We start from the raw sequence: 25,712 nt of genomic DNA on the forward strand, positions 1-25,712 counted from the left end.
CAACCAATTCAAATTTCTCACATTTTTATGCTAACATTCAATACTTAATGAGACAAGAGGTTCAGTTACTTAGTGAAAAACTAAAAATGGTTAGCTTCATATGATCAACCAATTCAAACTTCACACATTTTTACGCGAACACTCAATACTTAATGAGGCAAGAAGTCCGGCTATTTAGTGGAAAAACTCAAAATGGTTGGCTTCATATGATCAACTAATTCAACCTTCTTAATAATGTAAGAAGGTTGGTTACTTAGTGAAAAACTTAAAATGGTTGGCTATTTTTTTTTTTTTTTTTTTTGCCAAGATTATCTATTCAATAAGTCAACCAACAAATCTCAAAATAAACATAATTGATTTCAAATTTCGTACCTCAAATCAAAACAAGTGAAGTTTCCTTTGCCAAAAATAAGTAACAAGACTTAGATTCCTAATGAAATGATAATGTGTTCATAAATTTAATCTCACCAATGAAATGCAAATCAACATTAAAGTTCAACACATTCTTAGAAATAACATAAAAACATTTTTTTTTTTTTAACGAACTGCAAAATTTTTAAAACAAACTGCGAAAATTGAACTAAAAGAAATGGACAGCACTCATGTCTTACATACCCCCAAACTTGAATCACGTACACATTGTCCTCAATTGATAGTCCATAAATACAATATCAGAGGGAAGGAAAATCAGAGTGAAAAAGGCAAGGCTTCCCCAAACTTGACCTCAAAAATACCTATCCTGTCAATCACAACAAGAGTCTATCCATCTAGCCTTCAAGAACACCTGTCCTGACAATCACAACAAGAGTCTATCCATCTAGCGAAAATAAGGATGATAAGAGTAACTGTTGTTAAAACAATAAAAACTACACTCCCAAAAAGAAAACACACAGTGTCATATATATACAAAAATAAAGTAAACAACAAAAACGAAAATCTGCTTGGAGATCAAGCTGGTGGAGGAATGGTGCCTGAATTGAAGTCTCTCGACATCAGCTGTGAGGCGCGCATTGTGCACTAGCTAGTAGATAAATGTTCTCCATGCGGTGGCATAAGAGTCCATTTTCTTTAGCAAATTTGTTCTCCAACCCTTATTTTGGATCAGAAAAGGCACGTGAGAACACATCGTCATAAATAGGTGTAGCGTGCCCCAAGGAAAAGAAAAGAAAAAAACTTAGAATGTGAGGAGGGGGTGGTTCAAGTTGGGATTGTTGTTGAGGAGGACGATAATTGGGAGATGGGTGGTTCAAGTTGGTATTGTTGTTGAGGAGGACGATAGTTGGGAGATGGGTTGAAGGATTGGTTGAAGGGCTGCGAATGTGCTTGATTATGCAGTCCATGAGGTCGAGCTAAATTTCCCAAGGCTTCACCTCGCCATGAGAAATTGGGGTGGTTTCTCCATTCCAAGTTATATGAATTGGAGTATGGATCATTACCCGATCTGGCAAAAGTTGAGTTCACTTGCTCATGTGAAAGCTTAGAAAATTGTCCTAATGTGGGACAATCATTTTCATGGTGCAAGGGGCTAAAGCAGAATGAACATGCCTCATGCGGTGTGGAAGGATGATTGCAAGGAGTCGAACCAACTGCAATGACTTGATCTAACTTCTGAGATAATGCGTCTACCTTGGCGGTCACATCTGACAAATTGGGGTGGTTTCTCCATTCCGAGTTATATGAATTGGAGTATGGATCATTATTCGATCTGGAAAAAGTTGAGTTCACTTGCTCATGTGAAAGCTCAGAAAATTGTACTAAGGAACATGCTTCATGCGGTCTGGAAGGATGATGGGAAGGAGTCGAACCAACTGCCATGATTTGATCTAACTTCTGAGATAATGCGTCTAGCTTGGCGATCACATCTGTCATATTACCTAGTTGACAAAGTCCTTCGGATTTAGGAGCTCTAGAGACAGGTGTCCTAAAACTAGCATGTTGTTCAGAATTTTCACTCAATTTTTCAATAAGGGTCCATGCTTCTTCCTCATTCTTCATCATGATTGTTCCTCCACATGAAGTGTCAACCATTTGTCTATGAGGCTCGGTTAAGCCACCATAGAAGCATAGAACCAGCCGCCATTTCGGAATAGCGTGGTCCGGGCACATCCTAAGAAGGTCCATTAGTCTCTCCCAAGCCTCATAAAATTGCTCTCCCTCATATTGGGAGAAACCCATGATCGCTTGCAGAATTTGCTTCATTTTACTTATGGAAGCGTGTTGTACATAATTTTCACTCAAGGTTTCAAAAAGGGTCCATGCTTCATTCTCAGTCTTCATCATGATTGTTCCTCCACATGAGGCGTCAACCATTTGTTGATGAGGTTCGGTTAAGCCATCATAAAAGTATTGCACCAGCTGGCATTTCGGAATATCGTGGTGTGGACATATCTTAAGAAGGTCCTTTAGTCTCTTCCAAGTTTCATAAAATTGCTCTCCCTCATATTGGGAGAAACCCATGATCGCTCGCCTAATTTGGATCGTTTTGCTTTTGGGAAAGTACCTCTTTAGGAATGTTTGCTGCATCTGATCCCAAGAAGTGATGGTGTTGGGACTCAAGCAATAAAACCAACGTTTGGCTTTGTCTTTGAGGGTAAAGGGGAAGAGACGCAATCTTAAATCATCCTCAGTGAATCCTTGTATTTCAATGGTAGAACATATTTTCAGGAACTCATCCAAGAGCTTGTAAGGATTCTCATCATCAAGTCCAAGAAAAGATGGCAGGCTTTGAATAGTGCTAGGCTCAATTTCATAATGATCTACCGTGACCTCTGGTAGCTGAATACATGAGGAGAAAGTGTAAGTTGGGAAAAAGTGATCTCTCAGGGGTCGTTCTCTGGCCATTGTCTCAGTGTTACGCACTCTTAACAAATCGGAGTTCCTTTCGATAAGGTGCGCTTGTGCGCACTCCTTCTACGCTCGAGCGCAGGTTAGCAGATTTCATTTTTTGCAGTGCTGAAACAGAACAGGAATAGAAAACACAAACTAAAAATCAAAAACAGAAACAAGAAACACACGTAAACAAAACATATACAGAATCAAATTAGTTTCAACCTTACAAACTCAACCGCTTAGCAATCCCCGAAAACGGCCCCAAAATCTTGTGTATTGAGAAGCTTACAAAAATACTGCACAAAATAAAACCAACACAAAAAAATTTCTTACCGTTGTAGAAAATTCCCTGATTTCCTGGTTGCCCACCCTCAGGTACAGATCAGGGGCAAACGACACTCACTCATCAGACATCAAGGGCAAACGATTCAAGCAAAGCTAGGAAGTGTGGAAAATTTTCTGCCGTTTCTGGATTTTTTAGGTTTAGGTTAGATGAAGAAGACGATGACTCCCTTTATTAAAACACACCGTTTAAATAACTTTTCTTATCTTTTACTGTTTGTAGACCTCTGTTTGTTGTTGGACTGTTTAGTTTCTTTTTAACACGTAAATGGGCTTAGAAATAAAAAAGAAAAAAAAAAAAATCAAACCCTATAAGTGGGCCAGTGGATTTCGTTGACACACCAAAATCCATAGTCTTTCTAAAAAGCCGAACCACTAAACTCTTCTAAGAGCACAACACAACAACATTAAAAACAAAAGCCCAAATGAATATAAAAAAAGAAAAAAGAAAACGTATTATGTCTCAATTAAAGCCTTCAACAATTTAGATCAATTGCTTTTTGAAAATTTTCCTTTTTAAAAAAATTTCATGCATGTAATCATACTTTAATATTGTTTAAGCTTTTATATTTAGATGTTCAATTAAATTCATTATTTATAAATATATATTTTTTTGTTACGTATTTTAATTGTATAAAATATCTAATTGTAATTACATTATATTATGAATTTCCTCCAAATATCTATAAACATTTAAAACACACATTAAATTTTTAAGGTCATTAATAACAATTTATGAACTTAAACTAACATTTTAAATGTTTATAAACACTTAACACTATTTTAAATGGGTTGGAAGATATTTCTTTCAAACTGATTTGAAGAAATTTCTGTCCTTTTTTTTAGACATTCTTACTTCTTCTTTCTTTCTTTTTTTTTTTTCTTTTTTTTTTTTTTCTTTTTTTTAACAATAATCAAATATGCTACAGTCAAGTCCATTTCTAAGTCTTGAGCTCAATTCCAAATTATTCTTTTAGTTATACTTTATCCTCCGTTTTGGCCCTCCTTCATTAAGTCAGAATTTGGTGGAACAAAATAACAAATTATTCCTCTCTAAGTAATATTTCCAACAATACGTCAGAATTGGTGTTCCACGTGAAATAACAAATTATTCATATCTTGAGTTATCTTTCCAACGCATCTGACATTGTTTTAATCCAAAAATTGAGCTAAAAATTATGACCAAAATGGTACAACACGCCCATTTTATCTGCATATTTTCTTAGGAGCATGAAAAATATTATAAACATAAAAGAGGTTAACAAATGCAAATTAAAGGGCTTGAATATGTAATATTCGGCACTCATCAATAATCCCCGTTCGAAACGAGTTTGCCTTGGATAAACTTTCGCACTATAACTGTATACCTTTTTTCTTGATTCATAAAACTGATATTTGAAAATTACTTTTAAAAATATAGTTTGTAATATTTATACTTTTTCATAAATCCTTTGCCACAAACCTTTTTCTCAATTATATTGAGAGTATGTTTTGGGAGGATAAAGAAGAAAAAATAATGGTACTTGGCATTACCCTAGGAATATTGTTAGTTGTGCCAACTATAAATTATAACTATAAAACGGATAAGTTGAGAGGGTCCTTTTCCTATATATTTCTGATGTAGCATTTAATCCTGAAAATATAGAACTGCAAGCGTCCAATCCGGAGAGTCAAGGTAGGATAGGGAGCTCCACCTCATCGAAGGAAAAGAAACTGACCTGGCCATACTCTACATGACAAAACAGCAAAGGAATGCCTCCACATTGCCTCTCAAGAACTTCAACATCTGCTAGGGATGGCACATCACCCCTGCAAGAGAAGGCAAGTCATTATGCAGATGAACTAATAAATCATAAATCTTTTACGAAGAAAAATTTCTTATGGATTAATTGAAAGATGATAACAGATTTACTGATCTTCTTCAAGGAAATATTTCTACTATTTTGAGGATTAAGATGCTACAGTTTTTTAAGATGATAAGGATACGCTTCCCTCTCGGGATGCCAATTTCCAGAAGACAGACAATATGGAAAAACCTTAGGCTTTTGTTATAATCCAAAAACTGCATCCAGTAAATCTAAACAAATGTGTTTCTCTAAATAGATTGTTTTGCAAGAGCACAAGTACTCAAATGATTTCTAAGACTCAAGTCAAGAGGGTTTTTGATGGAAGAGGAAAAGACAGTTAAGGCAGTAGCTGCCTATGCCATTCCTTGGTAGTGCTTCACATTCAATTGCTGTAATAGAATTGAATGCAATCCAGAAATTGTTCCAAGTAAAAGACCCCTATGCAGAACCCTAGGATACAAACAAAACCAAGGAAGAGAACCAACTGGGTCAGAGATTTTCCGTAAATGCTCACATCTACAAAATGGGGCTTTATACCAATAAAATTGTCCAGTCAGAATCTAATGAGGGAGTAATGCAATAAATCTTCTTTCTTGCTTACTGGGTGAAAGTTGCAGGATTGTCATGCACCTGCAATTTCTGCTCTTGAGGAATTGGTATTCTGGACAGAAACAGGTATGATGTGCACATTTCACTTTATAAAATACAGAAAATGCCTTCTCCCCACATGATCAAGAAGAATGCCCAAAAGACAGTGAAAAACACAGTAAGAACGGCTTGCTAACTTTAGGCTTGTTATACTGCATCCAAGAGTTTATCAATATTTACTTCCATAGAAACTAATAGAGCAGGCTATTGTTTTATGCTTTGTCAAAAAAGCAAGCTAACATGTTTCTAAAGCCACCACCAATACAAAATTATATCTACTCCAAAGCCACCATCTACCACCTAGAAAGAAATGTGTGTATACTCTAAGAAAAGCATAAAATAAAAATCTAGACGCATATGGTGAAAAGCATGAGTTTCTTTCCCAGTAAATTCCCCTAGTTGAAAACCTAGAAGCTACCACATCCGCTTGCTGCATGTATGCTTTCTACCAAAAATAATTTGAAAAAGAAAGTGCTTTATCGCATCAAAAGGTTTAACTAAAGCACATATCTTAGGAAATCTCATAAATAACAATTTGCAATCAACTGCCAAAAAGAGAAGGTTTCTCAAATTCTTAGGATTTACCAAATATGATTACCTAGTTAAGCAAAGAACAAAGCTTGGCTTGCCAGGAGAAGACTTTCTAAACTTGCTGTTTGGGAGAAAGACATCAAAAACTGGCCTCGCTTCTCTAATATGCATATCATTAAATGGTCCAATGATGGACATATCGTCTTTTGATTCCGCATCAACTACTTCACTGCTTTGGGAAGAGCCTTGAAAAGAAACAGATTGAGAATTACTCTTAGCACCCTTCATGGACCAAGAGATACCGTGCTGCCCGACAATGTAACCAAGGGATTTCAGGTGCCTATAAACCTCAAATAGCTCCCAAGAGCCTCCAGAAACTTTGGCGTATATATCTTTTAATGAAAGACTTGTATCATTGTCATCCAAGAGAAGCAATGCCCCTATTTCCATCAAAAACCTATTAAAACAAGAAGTTACACTTCAAAAATGGTTCCATCTTAACATAGAATGAAAAAAAAGGACATAATACATAGAATGAATGACACTTAAACTCATACTACCTTGAATACATTTACTTATAAATTTGCAAGTGGTGCTTAAACTATAAGTCGGTCCCTGGAAAAGGATTGAAGTTTTAGTGAATATATCCAAAAAATATTGTTTGATGTCTTTTTCCTCTTATGCCAGGCAATCACTTAGTCTCTCGCCAAGCCACAACATGAAATTTCAAACTATTTTTTCATAAAATTTTCAAAGTGCATATATTTTGTGAGACAACCATAAGGCTAGCTCAGCTTTACACTGCAGAATGTTCAAATAGGAAAGAAGTGTCCAAAAACCTAAGTGCCCCTCAAAGAATGATACCAAGATAAATAAGAGGCAATACAAGAAACTATGGAATAAAGCACAACAAGATCTATTAAGCTCTAGACTCAAGTAATGGGTTTGAAGTTATCACTCAAGTGAACAATTAACTGATTCCTCAATTAGTTGGCACGAAAACCCAATAGATAATATGAGATTGAAAAATCATTGAAAAAAATTGTCGTTTCACCTACAAAGTTTCCTCAATTGAGTAATAAATCTTGCCGGTACGAACTATCCCCATTGTCCTCCACATTTTACCCTTGTTTTCTACAACCTCAGCCATTTTGATTTTGTCAATCCAATGGGCCTTGGATTTATCTTTCCTGAAAATAGTAGCCATAACGTAAAGTTACAAAAGAAGCAAAACAAACTCAAACTTCTTTAATAATATCCCAAAGAGTCAGTTCTCCTCAAAAATTACATACCTAAATTGCAACTTCGATGAGAACCAAGATTTGGAGTGATGTTCCTCATCATCATCATCATAAATTATATCTTGCAAAGAGGCCTCTGTATCACTCACTTCTCCCGAAGAAATTTCCCAATCAACATCCTCCATTATTCTAGTTAAAAAATAATAATAATAATAATAATAACACAAAAGAAACACATTCCAGACTTAATACAAGCCTATTTTATATCTTAAAAAATTGCTCAGAAAAAAACCACAAACAGTCATGAAAACTAACTAGAGAAACATGAAAAAAAAAAAAAAAAAACTTAATTACTGGCTGTCTCCAAATTTTTTAAATAATTAACCCATCCAATGTGATATAGAAAAGTTTAGCAACTCATTCACAGGAACACACATAAAAGGTTGAGCAGCTCAAAGAACTAAAAACTTTCAAGAAAACACACCCACAAATCATCCTTTTATTCAATCAATATCATGTAGAAGAGCCCATACCAGAAACTCAAATGTGACCATTCAGGCGAGCCGTGTAGTCTAAAACAACTCCCAAGAGTTAACCGTGACTCCCCTCTTTGAACCTTCTGTTTCCCCAAACCAACCAATACACCCTCACGTATTGAGCCCAAAATCAACCTCAAAATTCCATACACAAATGGAGACTAAAATTTGAAATAAAATTCGTAACATGTAATGTGTGGGTACACAGATTCCTCTCCAATTTCCCAAACCCCCTAAACAATTTGCCAAGTGCTAACCCATCAAATAATCATCAAGTACAAATACCCATCTTCAGTTTTCGCCAAAAATAATTGAGCTCAACTAAAACCCACAATCCAATACGAATATTGAACCATTATGTGACATGAAAAAGAAAAGTTTACGGGTTCTATCGTAATTTCTACAATTCACCGAAAACTTTGACTCAAGCTTCGAATGGGCATTCAAAGGAAGCTACCAATTCATCGTTAATACCGAAATTTCAAAATTTAAGCTACCACAACACTATATATCGGTTCTTCAAGCAAAATAAGAGGAAAGAAGAAAATAAGTTTTAAGAGAGGAAGAGAGAGACGAGAGGAGGAGAAGATTACCTTGGTTTTTTTTTTCTTCTCTCTTCGGCGGCAATCCCCTCTCTCTCTGATTTTTTGTTTCCCTTTATTTTTAGTTTCCGCGCTTACACTTGGTGGCGGAGAGATAAAAAGTTTTTTCTTTAGGAAAAACTATTGTTTACCCTCAAAATTTACAGCGTTTATTAATTTTAATAATAAAGTTTTAATTTTTACAATTTATTCTCTCAAAGTTTTAAATTTGTATAATTTGACTAATTGTATTTAAAATTTCTCATATTGCTCATAATTTTTATTTTTTTTACTTTTTATAAAAAAATTTAAAAAAAATATTTGGGGTGGCCGTAGCCACCCATTGGTCATTTGACCATTTTTGCACTCCCAAATTTATTTATTTATTTATTTTCATAAAAAAAAAAAAATTATGAGCAATATGAAAATTTTGGGATAATATTGGTCAAATTGAAAAAAATGAAAACTTTGTGGGGTGGATTACAAAAATTAAAATTTTGGTGTTCGAATTGAAAAACACTGTCAACTTTAGAGGATAAACTGCAATTTTCCTTTTTTTTCTTTTCTTCCTTTTTTTTCTTTGTTGATTTTTTAGAATGTTTTTACTGTGTTGCGGTGGGTGGGGAGTCTGGGACGATGGCTGATTCTCTCTTCATTTCACTAAGAAATTGGCTTTTGCTATTTTTTAATATATATATATAGTCAATGAATTTGGTGTGATGGATGTAAACATAAAAACAAAAACCAAAAAGCTTAAAGTGTTTCGGTGTTATAATATGACATATCAAGTTTTTATTGGAGGGCACAAAGTAGTTCTTTTATACTAAGTTCTTGTAGAAGTTATGCTATTTTCAATCTCCAATCTTTCCATTGTAACGAGTCTAATGACAACGGGTCTCAGAGCAGCAATTTTACTCGGTATCCTAGTATTTTTGTTTTTTTTTTTGAAGTTGATGTGACATGTTCCTATTAAGGAAAAAATCAATTTCTATAAATCAAATGCTGCGAAGACTACACTACATTAACATTAGAAAATGAAAGAAAATATTGAGGTGATGTATAGCATTACTAGTCTAAGAGACCCCACTTTTCTCCTTTCAATTATCCAATAGGTCCAATTGAAATTTTAAAGAAAAAAGTAAAGTTATATACTACATTTTTATCTCACAATTATCATACAATGTTAATGTAGTAGGCCTAACTAATACTTGAATTTTCTTTTTTTATTTTTTTTAATAATTATTGACCTAAAAATTGATTGAAACTATCATGGTAATATTGTAGAATAGTGAGATAAAAATATATTTTTCTAGCATTTCTCGAAAAAAAAAAAAAAAAAAAGTAATGTCATGTTCACATAAAGGAAGAAAAATAGAAATAAGTATTTGAACGGATAATTTATGTTTCATGAGACATGATCTCAAGAGAATTTACCTACCCATGGGAACCATATTGATGATTAAACTCGTACGGTTTATGCTTAAAAATGCAATGGTATTAGAGAGGGTGGTGATTTCAAGCAGAAAGTGTCTCCCACTTGTAGTGCTTTTGTGCCCAAAGTTACTCCAAAACTCGCAAGTGCAAATCGTACGTGCCTTTAGCCCAACGCCTAGTAATCGATCATAAAACGGCTAGTCTTTTTAAAATTTTCAATTTTACTTGTCTTTCTACTTATTCATTCCTTTTCTTTCTCAGTTTCTCTCATCATTCGGTCTTTCTCAGGACTACTCTCATTTTCTCACACTTTCCTAGATAACCTCCCGTCTTCACAAACAGAAAATTCCCCTCCAAGAAAACTGTTCCTTGCCACAAGAAAGAAAGACAGACTCGTTGGCACTCCCTCACTCATTCAAGAAAAGGGTCCAAAGGTTTTCAGGAGAAAGTCTCATTTCTCTTCTGTATTCTCCCCCTCTCTCTCTCTCTCTCTCTCTTTTCCTGACGGCTACAAGATATTGTCCAGAGAAATTGAGGGTGATTTTCGAATAACTGGATAAATTTTCTTGGAAATTCAAGAAAAAGGGTCTGAAAGTTTTTTCAGTGAAAGTGAGAGTCAGAGTGGATTTCGAGAAAGCGTAATGGGGATCAACAACAAGAATTTTCCGGCGATGGGATTCTTAACGCCGCCGCCAGCATGGAAGCCGAGGCCGATGATGCCGATGTCAGAGAGGAAGAGATCGTCGCCTGGGAATAATGGTGACCTCTTCCACGTTATACATAAAGTACCAGCTGGTGATTCTCCCTATGTCAGGGCCAAACATGTTCAGGTGAGGGATTCTTGGTGCTTTCGCGGGGGTTTAGAATAATGGGTTTTATCTGGATTTTGTTGTGTTTGATCTGAATACACATTCATGTTGACTTGGTTCTTGTTTATAAAGAAACTTCATTTTGGATGTAGTCATTTTGCCTCCTGCTTTTAGAATTTCTGGGTCTTGAATGTCGCTGATTCTTGTTACGTACGTTTTTTTTTTTTTTGGTGTAAATTTCTAAATGTTTGGTAATTTTCATGTCTTCCTTGGTAGTTTTAGCTGGCCCCCGTTTAGTTTTTCTTGCAACTGGTATGGGATTTCCTTTTTCCATTTTGGGGTTTAGATTGAATTATCTTGTTAATTTCCATTCCGTTTCTTGTTCACAAGACTTGTCATTTCCTTCTTTGTTTCTTCTGGGAAATTCTTGGTATTTAAAGCTTTTTTGATGTATAAAGAAACTCTATTTGGATCTTGTTATGGAAGTTTATCTTAAAATATTCTGAGAAAAGAGAAGTACATAGACAGTGAAAACATATATGTTTTCTCCGTTTTGTGTATGAAGAATATAAAAAGTTTTCAGAATGGCACAAGCACAATTGGAGAGTGCAGTGCACTGTAGAGTTGTATGCTACGTTCAGGAAGGATGAGTTGCATTGATTCTCTCCCAGTTGGTTGAAACATAGTACCACGATTTACTTCATGGGCAGAGGTCTCAGGAAAAATATTGCATCTAAAGTGTGTTGATCACTGTTTTAGAGATCACATCTGATTTCCATCAAAATTGGATAGATTTGTTGTTTCAAGATTGCCCATCTGGAGCTTTCATTATTTTCCATTCGGTTTTTGTTGTATGTGTTACTAAATATTTATTTCTTCAACTACAGTTGATAGACAAGGAACCAAGCAAGGCAGTTTCTTTGTTCTGGGCTGCGATAAATGCTGGGGACCGGGTCGATAGTGCCTTGAAAGACATGTCAATTGTGATGAAACAATTGGATCGATCCGAGGAAGCAATCGAGGCTATCAAATCTTTCCGTCATCTCTGCCCTTATGAGTCTCAGGACTCTCTCGATAATGTGCTGGTTGAGCTCTACAAGGTAAAGAACCATTCCCAAATAAAGAGTTATTTATATTTCACTTACATAGTCTATGTCATTTTTCCGAGAATACAAAATGTGGGGTCTCATGTTTGCCTCCATTAAGTGATTCCTTAAGAAGCAATGTAGTTGCATATGATTCTTTAGCAAAAGAGAACTTTCCTTTTTTATTTAGTTAGTAGTCAAATAATTTATTATATGCAAAACCAGCTGCAAGGAGTACTATGGGACTAAATCATATATGCTTTCTGACTTCTTGTTTATGCTAAAGGATTTTCGTTACAAAGTTTGGTATGAATACAAATCAACTAGTTGATGTGAGGTTGTTTAACTTATGCAGTATTCTATGGATATAATATGTGTATATGTTTCTTATATTTTTCAGAGATCTGGAAGAATAGAAGAAGAGATTGAAATGCTTGAGCTCAAATTGAAGCGTGTCGAAGGAATACCATTTGGTGGAAGAAGGACAAAGATAGCTAGATCTCGTGGAAAGAAGGTTCAAATAACTGTGGAACAGGAGATATCAAGGTGGAAGTTGTTTCTGTTCTTTTTCTCCTTTCATCCTCATACTTTATTTTTTAACATACTTTCATTTCTTTGGTTTTCTATTAATGCAGATTACTAGGGAACTTGGCCTGGGCTTACTTGCAGCTAAATAATTATGAAAAAGCTGAAGAGAATTACAGGTAACTTTTTTCATGCTCTGAATAATATTATACCTACAAGTGTAATATTATATTTTCTGAAGAAAAACAGCATTTTTATTCAATGGATTATATTCAGGAAAGCTTTGTCTCTGGAGACAGATAGGAATAAGCAGTGCAATTTGGCTATCTGCTTGATGCATATGAATAGGATTACAGAAGCAAAATCTCTCCTTCAGGCTGTAAAATCTTCATCTGGAAATAGACAAATGGATGAGTCTTATGCCAATTCTTTTGAACGTGCTCTTCAGATTTTGACTGAAGTAGAGTCAAGTTCATTATTAAATCCAATCAAACAGGAAGAAGGCATCCAAAATGAAATACAAAGATCTTTCACATCTCTTACCAACAGAAACTCAAAAGAAGCTAATAGCTTCACTAGTGGAGGCCGTAGAGGTTCTTACCATCAAAGCCACATTGAGGACAGTGACTTCTCATTTGGACTGAGAAGTAATTTACAGTCCTCTCCTCAAACAATATCAGTTGATAACTGGAAGAAAGGTCCTCACTTTGAAAACCCAGGTGAAAGGATGTCCAGTTCTACCACTAGAGTGAAGGATAATTGGGTCGGTTCGGCTGGAACACAAGCAACCCCTACTTCAAAAAATACATATTCTTCCTCTACTACTGCTGGAAAGAAGTTGAATGTTTTATTTACACAACCGAGAAGACCTTCATGGGGGTTTAACAATGGATATCAGAGAAGTAAAATACTGGGAGGTGATACATTTCGTAGTTCAAGCCGCAAACTTTCATTTGAGCCATCTATAACCACTGAAAATGCGCGACCACAGGCAATTCAAGATGTCAATGGGGATTTACTAGCTTCACCTTCACCTGCCATTGATCAAGGGTGGTTTCAGAGTTCTGAAATTGGTGTTTCAAGCAGCGAGAAAGCAATGACTACATGTGAAGAATATTTTGGAAAGAACAACCCTGATGTATCATCAGGTGGTCTCCATCAACCCACCATGGAAACTCCACAGCCAGCACATGATAATCTTAAGAAAAGTTGGGCAGATATGGTTGAGGAAGAGGAACAAGAATTAGGTGCAAATGGTGAAGAAGAATTTAATGATGAAAATCTGAATTCCAACATTATCCGTCAAAGTCCTTGCCCACAAAGCCAGATTAAAAGTTTAAGCTGCAAGTTTGAATCATTTGATCTTGAAGACAGATGTGGTACATCTGGGGCTGGTGTTTCATCAAGGAATCTAGCAGTACAGCGCTCTTTGTGTTTTGATCAGCACCAAAAGCCAGAATCAACAGTTTACTTCTGCTCATCACCATTGGAAAAGAAGGCTTTGGACTTCGGAGGCTGTAACTCTGTGAAGAAAAATGGAAGGTATTCTATGTCTGGGGAAAACAAAGAACTACCTAGGAGAAATAGGTTACAGGTTTTCCGGAACATAACCCTTCATCCAAAAAGTCCATGAAGCTTGAATAAGGATCAGTTTAGACACAATGGATGCCCATAAATCATATAGAAATAGCTGGTGTTTTGAGTATTTTGATTCGATATTGGAGTTTTGGTTGATCTCAGTGATCCAATCTCTTCACTACTTTCCAGCTCTTTGTGTTGGTGTTGCTATGTGCTACACATACATCTGTTTGCTGTAGAAGTTTTTCTAATTGAAGAAGTATACAGAGCCATTTGATGCATTGTCTTCATTCTTATTTCCTGCTCAGTGTGATATTTGCAGAAAGCTCCATATATTTGTTATACTGCATACATATGTGTACTGTACAAAGGTTTATAATTAAAGCTTGTGCGTTATCGGAATGGATTGAAGCTTGAAAGTAAATACCAAATTATGACTCAAAAAAAAAAAAAAAAAAAAAAAAGGAACTTATGGAACTCTAATTTGTGCTTGAATTATAAAAGTTGACTCTTTTGTCACTGTTGATTGTACCTGTTCGGTTGAAGCTAGAGAAGAGTGTTGTCCAAGATCTAAATTGGTGCTCTAGTTCTGTGGTTTCAATCAACTATGCCAAGACATAAGCATTCACATAACTGCCTCTGAATATCTTCTAGTACTTCACCTCAGTCACCATTCCTAGTGTTGATAATCTCTAATGTGGTGTTTGGCTCTGGGAATTTAAAATTTTTCTTGGAATGTGTCATTTCGATTTGAATTTCTTAGAATTTGAATATACCTACGATTGAGAATGATTAAAAATTTGATAGGATTTACTTATTAAAAAAAAAAAAAATTATAGAATTCCTAAAAAATAAATGCTACGTACACTCAACTCTCACACATTTTTTGACATGATAGTAAAAAACATTTTTTCGTTTTTAAGATCATCTCCTTCTTCCTTTCGAATCAGGAAGGAATGAAAATGATATTTTCCAGTAACCCTTTCCTTATTTTATTTTATTTTAAAAAAAAAAACACATTTTCTGACATTACAGTAAAAAACATCATTGGATTCAAAATCTTCTTTAGCTACATGTTCAGTCCAGTATGCATGCGAATCTTTGGTTATTGACATGGATCCTCTTCAGCTGACCAACAAAAGTCAATCAATAAATTGTACATATTATCAGGAAAAATTTGGGCACCCCCTCCTGGGTGCTCTTGGGAATTTGTGAGAACCTCTTATCTTTGTGGTTCATATGATAACACCAAAATAAGGGCTACAAATTTTACTCGATTCGTAAACCCAACTCAAAATTAACAAGTTCAGATTAAGAGATCTAACCCATTTAATTAAATAATCAAGTTAAAGTTAACCTAATCTTATACCTATGGCTCACACAATGTTGACCCGATCCATAAACACGAACAAATTATCAACCCTAACCAAAATACACCAAATCATGCTAAAGAGTGGACTCGCCATCCCTATGCCTTTTCATTGTTAAAAAACCAGCATTAGATTCTTATATCAGCCCCACCAAGTGGTAAAATAAAATAAAATGGAAACGGAAACGAATCATATACTCCAATCCAAGGTCAAAAAGGAGGTAGCCGATGACTTTTTCCATTGTTGTATTTAGAAGACTTAAATACATCCAAGAAAGAACAACCAAAACTAAGTTGAAGTTGTTAATATTCCGGTTATTGTTTGCTCTACATTTCAAGGGCTGCAAAGGTTCTTGAGATCCTCCTCCTTGGCATACCAGCTGGGTATTATCTTTGACACATGGGTATAAAGATCCTTATAGGAATTCCTTATCGTCCCTTCTGCAACTCCAGTAGCTACTGAAATATCTGCGTTCAAATCTCTAAGATCAGAGCATTTATATAGTATTACCAATTAGTACCTAAAATGGGATGTCCATAGGACACCTCTTTTGCATATAGATTGCAGGAGCCTGTGTCAGGCCTTTTAAGCTTATATATTAGCATGTCTAAATTCATATAAAATATAGTTATAAAAAATTAATAAAAGAATAAAGGAATCCCAAGAAGCTGCGGGTAATGCACCCTTCTAACTCTGGTGCTTCAACAAATAAAGAGTATATAATAACCTTTGAGAGGTTTCTTATCATCTGAAAGCTGAGTAATAATGTAAATTACTGCTGCTGCAATTGATATAGGGCTCCTCCTGCAATTTTGGGAAAAGAGAAGTCATCGATATAAGCAAATAATGATCCAAAAAGAAAATATCAAAAAACCCATTGAGTACATTGAAAGTCACAATACTGAGGAAATCCTTGAGACCAATTTACAAGAACTGAAGTAACATGCAGCTGCAAATACTAGAGAATAATAAACTGCATCCCACCCCTATGCCACAATAATAATTTGAATGTGGAAAAGATACCTAATCATATACTCTTAAACTTTTTTTTTTTTTTAATAAATACTTAATCATATCCTTTTAAACTTAGCAGAGCTATATTATGACATATGGTAAAGCTCAACCATAAAAGTGAGCTAGTACTGCATCAAGAGACAACATCCGCAAGTCATGCGTTTTATGCCAAAACTGATGATTTCTCTATATCTAGGATCCAACTTGATGAACTGAACCATTATGGCAAGACAAAGAAACAAATTCTATTCTCTCCTATCCTATCTTCTCAAGACCTTTGGTCTCTACCAGAACCCAATAAGAAAAATGGGATCTACTTATCATATAAATATTCCTTATCGCATACAAAGCCTTCACCTTTAACCTACTTATTCTTCTTGGCGCCAAATTAAAGAAAGATATTCCTAGCAAAAAAAATTCTTAATGGCACCGTTTTGGCCTTCATTATGTGTTCAAAACAATCAATCCCAACCCTCCTTTCCCCCAAAAAAATGACATTAGTGGGGTACAAATTAGGGTTACCCTCCTCAAGCCTCAAGTCCCTCCCCACCCATTGATTGTACCCAAGATCACCAAGGCAAACAGTTTTAGTTGCTGCATAAAACATGATAATAGAAGAGAAAACCATAACCACCTTATATCAAACTCTTCTGACTTTGTAACAGCTTCTTGGGCAGCTTTAACGGCTTGATTATTCATACCAAGATTGGAACAAAAGCGCCTCTACATATTAAGTAGAAATTAATGTCAGTGTCTGCCAATAAATTCATCAACACTGTAAAGAAGTTGTGATTTATTTCAGAAAGGGGAAAATCTCACCATAAAGTCCCCAGCATGTATTGTTCCCATCTCCACCGATTGACCATTCTCCAACCCCAGTTGTTTCACTATGTATTCTTTTGCTCGGCCAATTTCCTTCTTTGTGGCTCCATTGGCGACAGAGCAAATTTCTAGTTGAAATCCAGAGTTTCAGGGAAGCTCATTCACATAGGGAAAGATAAACCAGGAAGCATCCATATGTTAAAAGGATCATAAGCTGTACCCTTTACGGTGCGTGGCTTGTCTTCTTGTCGACAAGCAATGTACAGGCAAGCAGCCAATAGTGCATCCTGATTTCTTCCTCTACTCGACTTTTGGTCTTCCACCCTCTTATATATCTCATTGGCCCGGTCCTTCATATCAATTAAAAAAGCATCATCAAAGGAAACAAAAAACTTGAATCAAATAGGTATTGGAACCAACTGAACAAAAGACAAATGACGCAAACAATCCCAAAGGCCAAGAAAGAGTATCAGCTGTGAAAATGCAGCCAGAAATTCATAGTAGTTTACATTTTTGCATTAAGGAACGTGTACAAACAAGAGTTCAAATCAGATTGATAAATAATATAGCTAAAATTTTGCATTTTGATTCTTATCACATTTCTAAATATTTCATTACAAGTTCAATCATCAGCACACACCACATCTCTGCATCATTTTTAGATCAAATCATCAATTGAAGTAAGACCAAAAGATCCAAAGCCTCAGATGTAACAGTCTATGATTACAGGATCGCTCTTTCTTTTTCTTTTTTTTTTTTGGGGTGGGGGAGGGAGCTTGCAAAAGGAATTGTTAGACTAATATTAAAAAAAGAAGTGTTTTCTTTATAAGGACATCAATAGAAAATTGTGACAATCTAAGCAAATTTGAAGTGTTAGTTTATCTCTTCTACTAATGTGAGGGGCTCTTAATATAATGAAAACGCTTCTTCAATTTCAATATAACTGCTTGGGTAGATGAGCCTGCTTTTTGTAAACAGAAAAGCTCGAGTCATCAGCACATGCATAAAGTGTGAGGTCTTTCTCCAGTCTAGTACAAATCCAAGTATTTTCCTTTATAATTCCAACTATTTTGCATATGCTGATGACTCGAGCTTTTCTGTTTACAAAAAGCAGGCTCATCTACCCTAGCAGTTATATTGAAATTGAAGAAGCGTTTTCATTATATTAAGAAAATCCAAGTATTTTCCTTTATAATTCCAACTATTTTGCAATTTTCATTCTCAAGTCCCCACAGTTGAAAAATCCTAAAGGAAAACGCATGTCTAATTCTTAGATTTTCATAAACAACAATTGCTTGTTAATAAAGTTTTATTATGTGTAGAGTGTAGTTGAAACCATAAAATTTTATGTGCTCCTGCCATCTTTTACTATCAAATCCAAGTCTTCAGTCACATACTTTGACATTGGAGGTTGGAAAGCAGTAGAAAATGATCCTATTTTGTAATAATTCATTTTCTATTATATCTGAGAATTTCTGCCACACTGTCCTAATTCACTTGGCGATATACTCCATACTTCAGGAATACCAAGAATTCGATTACCACTATATTAACATATGGGTGTGCTAAAAATTAAGTCACATTAAAAAAATTATAGCACAGAGTAAGTAGCATACCTTAATGGTTGCTACCAGGCCCAACCTGAAACACAATGTCACCCCCATTAGCTTTTATCAATCAGCTTCTTTTTTTACAGAAAATATAACTCTTGGCAGGGCAGCATTCCAAGACTATTTTAACGTGACAAGAAACTATTAAAACTTTTAAAATTGTCTCCATATTTTCACACATTAGTAGCAGAACAACAATTTAATGCAATATAACTAAAAGATAACACTGAAAAGAAATATATCACAGCAAACCAAAGCGGTAAACAAACAATCTTTGTCTGTTTGCATGTAAACACTAAACAAAATTATTTTGTCTAGCAGATTCCTCATGCTTGTGTTAATTATGACCCTTAAATTACTGCAGTCTGAATGATGATCAAACTCAAGACAGATTCAACCTAATGTTGTTTCGTTGGACTCTTTGAGCTATAAATTAGCCTACTAGAGACACGAGTACAATCCAGCACAGGTTATTATCTTAAGAGAGATCTTTAGCAAGCTTTTCATTGAGCCCATGCAACTTAAGCTCAACTATATCTTTGCGAGCAAAGAACCAAGATTAGCAGAGTAGCTAGCCAATCAAAATTGATGCATTTATCCTATGAGCAAAGTAGTAGGTTGCTTTAGTAGTCTCTAAGCAAGCTAATATCGAGCAGCTTGATTTATTTTGCAACACTATGAATTTTATTGAAAACATAAGTGAGATGCTAACCAAGATCAGAACCACTTGTTAAAATTCACCCATGGTGGTCAGGAAACTACAACCAACAATTGTAAACCAACCTGAACCTACATGCAGTAGCACTCAAAAAAGCAATATAGTAATCCAATCATTGAGATTTTCATTACTGAATTCTTCGAAGATGATCAGGTTATAGTGGATTTTACACCTACTCATAATCAACGATCTGCATTCCAACTCCATCAAATAATTACCAACTCGAATGCACAAATAATTTCTAGAATTATATAAAACAATCAAAATCAGCATGAGAACAAAATAATTGAAATTTCTGGTACTGAGGTTTTACGTTAACAATTTTCCCATAGGACCTCAGAGTTAAATTCTAGTTTTCCCACATTCTAGAGTCCCAAACTGGGTATAGCCCAAGATCCAATTTTTATTGCCTTTAACCAAACCCCAAGTCCAATAACTCAGGAGATCAACAAGAAATCAGGACGAACCAAACCAAAACCAATCTCGACGAAAAGAACACAAATTTCAAATTCGATCTCCATGTGGTTGCTATAAAATCATCTCAATCAGAATCTCTCAATTGCCTCATACTCCCAAGCAAATCCAACACATATTACCTACGCCTTCTCAGAATCCAAAGAAGCGGCTCACAGCCCACAAGCAAAAAGAAAAGAGATCAAAAGGTCACCTATCAGACATAGTAGCGATGGTCTTGAAGGCCATGATGAGCCCCCGATCAGGGTTGGCGCCTCGGTTCTGCCAGCGGCCGAGCGAGGACGAGAGGAACTCGCCCGTGGCGCCGTTGGGCTTGGCTATGACCGTGGAGAGGCCACCGTCGGCCAATAGGGGGTTGGTCGGCCCACCCACACGGACCGGGTCGTTATCGCCGGATTCGTTGGCGAAGGTTCGCCACTCGGAGGTCTCGTCGATGGAGTGTGACTCCAGCACCAGCCCGCACTCCGAGCACACCGTGTCCCCCGCCGAGTGGTCGAACACCACCTCCGTATGCCGCTTGCAGTCCGAGCAAAACGCATCCATCTCTTCTTCTTCTTCAAACAAATACTACGTCGTATGAGCGTCGCCCGTGGGTGTCCTCCGCAAATCCCTCTGTGCGGGTTTTCTGTTCTTCTCCTCTGGGGTGCGTGCAAGCCTAGACTGGAGGAGAAGATGGCAGATGTGGAGAGAGGGCGTGACTTGTTAGGAAAGTCATGGGGTTTTCATGGCCTCGCGTCTGCTTAGTTGGACTCGGATGTGTTTGGACACACGGCTTGATTTTTCTCGACTAGATGTAGGAATACTGTAACCTACTTTTATCGGAAAAGTTTACTCAAAATTAGATTATAAGATTTTTTATTTTTTATTTTTTAATTTAGTCTATAAAATTACATTTTTATAAATAGGGAGAAAAACTCTGTCCACTTTTAACCTTAATAATTTTTGTACACGGCACACAAATTTGGAATAAACTCATATGAAATTAGGGAATTAAACTTGATAAGTCTAAACTGTTTAATTAAATGGGTCCAATTATGATTAATTTGTACGATGTTATATACATGCCACTCGAATTATTCAAATCGGACACGTGATATTTAGGACTAACATTAAATGACTCACGAACTTGATAAAAAATTAACAAACTACGGTTGAGAGATTTAACTTATTTACTTAAATAAATTAAATTATAATTAATATATATATGATCTCATATTAATATTTTGACGCAACTCGAACCAACCCGACGGACACGATGATTTGGCACCCTAGGTCTACTTCCATTTTGTTTGTTGCAGTTTAGGCACGTGGGAGAGCATGAGTTTGTTGTGGGAGTGTTGAGAATGAGACAGATGGGGAATGCTTTTGGCTTGGTGGTGTCTTGTGATGACCAGTTCTTGGGTCAATAATGGCAAGCTAGGGTGGAACATGATGGTTGCATTTCATTGGTGCATTCTTGTTGGATAAGGTTTTCAATAGAAATTAGTTTTTAAGAAGAATAAATTATTAATGTTATTAGAACATATTTTCCAATAAGGACAATTTATTATATGTTGGTCAGTAAAAAACATAAAAATAGTTTGTTTGATGTTTGGTAATTGCACTAAAACTCTTATATTAAAATCTACAAAAATAGTTAGTTAAGTTTGTTAAACCTTTTGTTTTTAAAATAAAAACATTATTGTACAATTAAAGCACAAAACATTTAAAACCGTTCTCACTTTTAAGTTAAATATAATATTTGTTCAAACTAAAAACAAAAATTACCCTCAAAACACATTAACAAACATAGTTTTTTTTTTTTTTCATCAGAGTAATACAAAAGAAAGGAAAACTAATAGAGTAATGCTAAGAACCGGGGTAAAATCTAGGATAAATCCGGATTTTTTTCAATATAACCGCTTGTAAACATTAATTCCCTCTATTATATTAGAAAAAATTAAAAAAAAAAAATTCAAATTTTACCCTGGTTCTTAGCATTACTCAAACTAATACGGATAAAGTTGATCACAGGGGAATTCATGCCCATTATATTTATTGTGGACTGAATTTGTATACCGTAAAATCAAAACAATGAATGTCTCCATGTTATGAAATGGATCAATTTCAGGTCATGATTTAATGTTGTTGTATTTAACATTATGTCATATAATTTAATTTTTTGAATGACATGCCAATATATTTATCATGTGACATCGTGTAAACAGTTAAATACATCAACATTAAATTTTGACCATTAAATTGAAATAGAAAAAATCTACTCCTTAAAACCAATGTCAAGAGAAAAAAAAAAAAATGAAAGGTTTTAATGATGTATCTCATAAGTTAAGATTAACAAGTGAAATCTAGCTGTCATAATTAAATAATCATTGATAATAAATATGATCTAAGGATCTAATGGAGAGTAAATCATCATTAGTGATAAATACAATAACAACTAAATGATCATTAATAACAATTAACATTGATTAATTTTAAAATTAAATGTCTGTTAATGAGAAAATATAAAGCTTTCTCGTAACTGTTTCGACTATCACCGACCGACAGATCTATTTGAAAGACTTTCGAATTTTTGTCTTATATAATACTTTTCGTTCATTGTTATTGGAAAAACAAAACTCTAATATATATCCTGGGATAATAAACCAATATGAGGGTATTCTGATTTGTCTTTATTTGTACAATAATACACATAAATGGCATTGTAATTTTTTTTTTTTTTTTTGGAAAAATATAAAAAAAAAATCTCAAAATTAATGTGACTTTTAAAATTACTATTGAATTGTGAAGAATTTCTGTTAAATTCTGATCAAATGATAATTTTAAAAGATACATCAACTTTGAGAGACATGATTGCCTTAAAGTTGGCTACCACCTACAATATGAGTAAAAAAAAAATAAAAATAAAGTAATATTGCACACTTTCATTCTTATATTTTTACTCTCATAATTTATAATATGTCTTTTAAAATTATTATTATATTAAAATTTAATAATAATTCATCAAACACGTATAATAAGTTTATAAGCAACATTTAAAAATGGTTAAATGGGCATAAAAAGTTAAACCTTTTGAGTTTAACGTTGAAAACTAAGAGAGGGGTTTAAAGTGAGAGCAAATCAAAGTTTAAGGGTCCAAAGTGAGAAATTTGAAAATTAATAGGGGTTTGACAAATTGACTGAAAGTTCAAGAGGGCAAACTAAAGTTTCTTAAAAAAAAAAAAAAAAAAACAGAACAAAACATGTACCAATGGAGCAGGCGTGGCTCGGTTTTGTGGGCCGGACCGAACATTACATGAAAAGTAAGACCGAACTCTCTCCAGGTTGGGCCCGTGTGACGCCGTTTCTGTTTTTAGTGAAACTATGACTAACTAACAACCAGAATAATATCATCTATTTTATTAAATTTTGTTTTATTATATTTAGCTATGCATATGTGTGGTATTACGTAATTTAAAATTTTTAAATGATGTAATATATATATATATATATATATATATATATATATATATATATTACATTTGGTATTGTGATTTCGAAGATAAAAAATGTGATTTTAAACAAACTCGAGAAAAATGTATCATTTGGAAGTACATTTTTAAAAAATTAAGGTATAAAAATGTAAAAAAAATCACATTTTTAAATCGCAAAAAAGGTTTGCGTTTTTTAAAATGTATGATTTTAAAGACTAAATTGTAATTTTAAAGAACAAATCATTTACTTGACGCTTGATTGAAAATTCGTGTTTTTAAATCTCAAATCCAAACGGATCTTAGGGATGTGTTTGGTATGAAAATGATTATATCATTAAAAAAATGAATAGCTATTATTGAGAATATAAAAAGATAAAATGTTTTGGTTATTATTATTGCTTAGTTTGATGGGTCTTAGGGTTCTTGACATTCCCTTATATATTTCTTACTCACTAGCTACCACGCCTAAGAAGACTCTCTCCCCCCCTTTTAACTAATTTTACTTCCTCTCAACTTAGGCTCTATTGTTTACAAGGAGTAATTCAATCGGCCGAAGACCAAGCCTCATGAAGCGAAAGTCACTAAATCAAATCTTTATCGCTATTTTCCTCTTTTTGTGTAGACATGTAAAAAAAAGAAAAAAAACTTGGGCTCTATTAACTTCTACATCGGAGTGCCTTTGGTCTTCGGACCGACAAGCCTTCTAACAACCATTCTCTTCTTTTGCAGTTGGAGCTTTTCTCGAGAGTTGGCCTAGAGTTATGGTTAATGTTCCTTGCATCAACAATAAGTCTCAAGACATACACAACCTCACAAGTTCGGGTTGCAATAGAAATTGACTTAAAAATTAATTTCTATTAAAAACGTAGAAAAATATGCATTTTTAAAATCGCATGCAATAGAATGCATTTCCTTGCATTTTGATTACAGTTTGTAATTGAAGCTGTGAAGTCATAATGGCTAGCAAATCTTTCTTTTTATGTTTCTGAACATCAAAAAGAAATTAAATTTATTATCTATCTTCCACTTGAACTAGATTGTTCTCTACCTCTCCTCAAAGGATTACTGACTTTGGCATCGAAGACATCTCCCGCTCGTGCACCCGACAAGCCTTCATTCTAACGTTTGATTTACCGCATCATCAACAACAATATTAATGTGTGATTAAAATAAACAAGCAGCAGCTTTCATGCTTTATTATATCTGTTGCCATTATTTTGTTGAATGATTAATTAAGAATGTTGCTTAACTTCTGGTGATATATAGGAGATAGATGAATTCGATCAGAATGTACATTTCATCCTCTTTGTGAATGTTTGACGTAATTTTTAGCTCTTATTTACATGTTTGCTGGTTCTAATTAGCTGCCACTAATTGTTCTATTCTCTTAAAAAAAAAACATCGAGTCACACACGAACTAAGCATAGCAATTATCTCAATATCAAAAAATTAATTGAACTTTTGTTCAACCTTATAGAATTGAACCATTTTTATATATGCATCCCATAATTAATCTAAGGAAATGGGATTTTAATAACATAAAGCTCAAACAAAGATTCCGCAGAACAGAACACTGTCTGGTGTGAAAATGAAGAGAGTGGACAGAAAATTCATTGCAGCAAACAAATGAGAGACTTTTATTTTTTAATGAAGCAATGTCATATAGGTATTCGATTAGTTCACCATCTTCAAAGGCAGAATATATACTTAATTTTCTAATGGAAGAATAACATCTCACCCACTTACACTCCAAGCCCTTTATTTGCATATTCACGAAATAGAAAATATCATAAATCGTTTGGTTCACCCAGATGCTAGCAAAAATGTCAATGTAATTTCCATAGTTGGATTAGGATGTTTGGGGAAGACCACACTTGCCCAGTCGGTGTACAACGATGAACAAATTGTTGGGCATTTTCAATTGAGAATGTGGGTTTGTGTGTCTGAAAAAAAATTGAAGAACTGCTAAACTCTAGATTTGGGCTGCATGTAATTAGATTGAGACAACTTTTAAACGATAAAATTTTTCTGCTTGTTTTGGATGATGTTTGGAATGAAGATCATAATAAATGGATTGAATTGAGAAATTTGTTAATTGATGGTTTAGAAGAAAGTAAAATCATAGTGACAACACGTAGCAACTTGGTTGCCTCTATTATGAGCACCGATTCCACGTACAATTTAGAAAGTCTATCCCAACATGATTGTTTGACTTTGTTTGTCAAATGTGCATTTAAGGAAGGAG

The 25,712-nt window shown here is 34.6% G+C and overlaps 4 protein-coding genes across 6 annotated transcripts; 1 reads left to right on the forward strand and 3 right to left on the reverse strand.

Annotated features, from left to right (window-relative positions):
* Nucleotides 1–882: 882 nt before the first annotated feature.
* On the reverse strand, nt 883–3,587 carry LOC132192202 (uncharacterized). Of its 2 annotated transcripts, none has more exons than XM_059607468.1 (2): nt 3,163–3,587; nt 883–2,952 (listed from the first exon to the last, which is right to left on the reverse strand). In XM_059607468.1, exon 2 carries the CDS (start codon nt 2,839–2,841, stop codon nt 1,198–1,200), a length of 1,644 nt encoding a protein of 547 aa, XP_059463451.1. In that variant the 5' UTR covers nt 2,842–2,952; nt 3,163–3,587; the 3' UTR covers nt 883–1,197. The 2 variants fall into 2 exon arrangements, with proteins under 2 accessions (XP_059463451.1, XP_059463452.1); XM_059607469.1 differs by having other exon boundaries at nt 3,052–3,587.
* Nucleotides 3,588–4,676: 1,089 nt separating this feature from the next.
* LOC132192096 (uncharacterized) lies at nt 4,677–8,633 on the reverse strand. 2 transcript variants are annotated; one of them, XM_059607307.1, is made up of 5 exons: nt 8,568–8,633; nt 7,490–7,627; nt 7,256–7,387; nt 6,265–6,654; nt 4,677–4,980 (listed from the first exon to the last, which is right to left on the reverse strand). In XM_059607307.1, exons 2-5 carry the CDS (start codon nt 7,621–7,623, stop codon nt 4,842–4,844), a joined length of 795 nt encoding a protein of 264 aa, XP_059463290.1. In that variant the 5' UTR covers nt 7,624–7,627; nt 8,568–8,633; the 3' UTR covers nt 4,677–4,841. The 2 variants fall into 2 exon arrangements, with proteins under 2 accessions (XP_059463290.1, XP_059463291.1); XM_059607308.1 differs by having other exon boundaries at nt 7,490–7,586; nt 8,568–8,589.
* A 1,687-nt stretch (nt 8,634–10,320) lies between these two features.
* On the forward strand, nt 10,321–14,253 carry LOC132161951 (protein POLLENLESS 3-LIKE 1-like). Its single transcript, XM_059572180.1, is given in 5 exon segments — nt 10,321–10,819; nt 11,686–11,898; nt 12,284–12,429; nt 12,519–12,626; nt 12,658–14,253. Coding segments are annotated over 5 exon segments (2,040 nt in total). The 5' UTR covers nt 10,321–10,630; the 3' UTR covers nt 14,042–14,253.
* A 1,271-nt stretch (nt 14,254–15,524) lies between these two features.
* On the reverse strand, nt 15,525–20,715 carry LOC132191928 (transcription initiation factor IIB-2). Its single transcript, XM_059607063.1, has 7 exons — nt 20,188–20,715; nt 18,809–18,833; nt 17,413–17,542; nt 17,190–17,320; nt 17,005–17,093; nt 16,084–16,160; nt 15,525–15,823 (listed from the first exon to the last, which is right to left on the reverse strand). Exons 1-7 carry the CDS (start codon nt 20,535–20,537, stop codon nt 15,690–15,692), a joined length of 936 nt encoding a protein of 311 aa, XP_059463046.1. The 5' UTR covers nt 20,538–20,715; the 3' UTR covers nt 15,525–15,689.
* Nucleotides 20,716–25,712: the final 4,997 nt, after the last annotated feature.

The sequence above is a fragment of the Corylus avellana genome, chromosome ca9 (assembly GCF_901000735.1).
Source record: "Corylus avellana chromosome ca9, CavTom2PMs-1.0".
In the NCBI taxonomy this organism is placed as follows: Eukaryota; Viridiplantae; Streptophyta; class Magnoliopsida; order Fagales; family Betulaceae; genus Corylus; species Corylus avellana.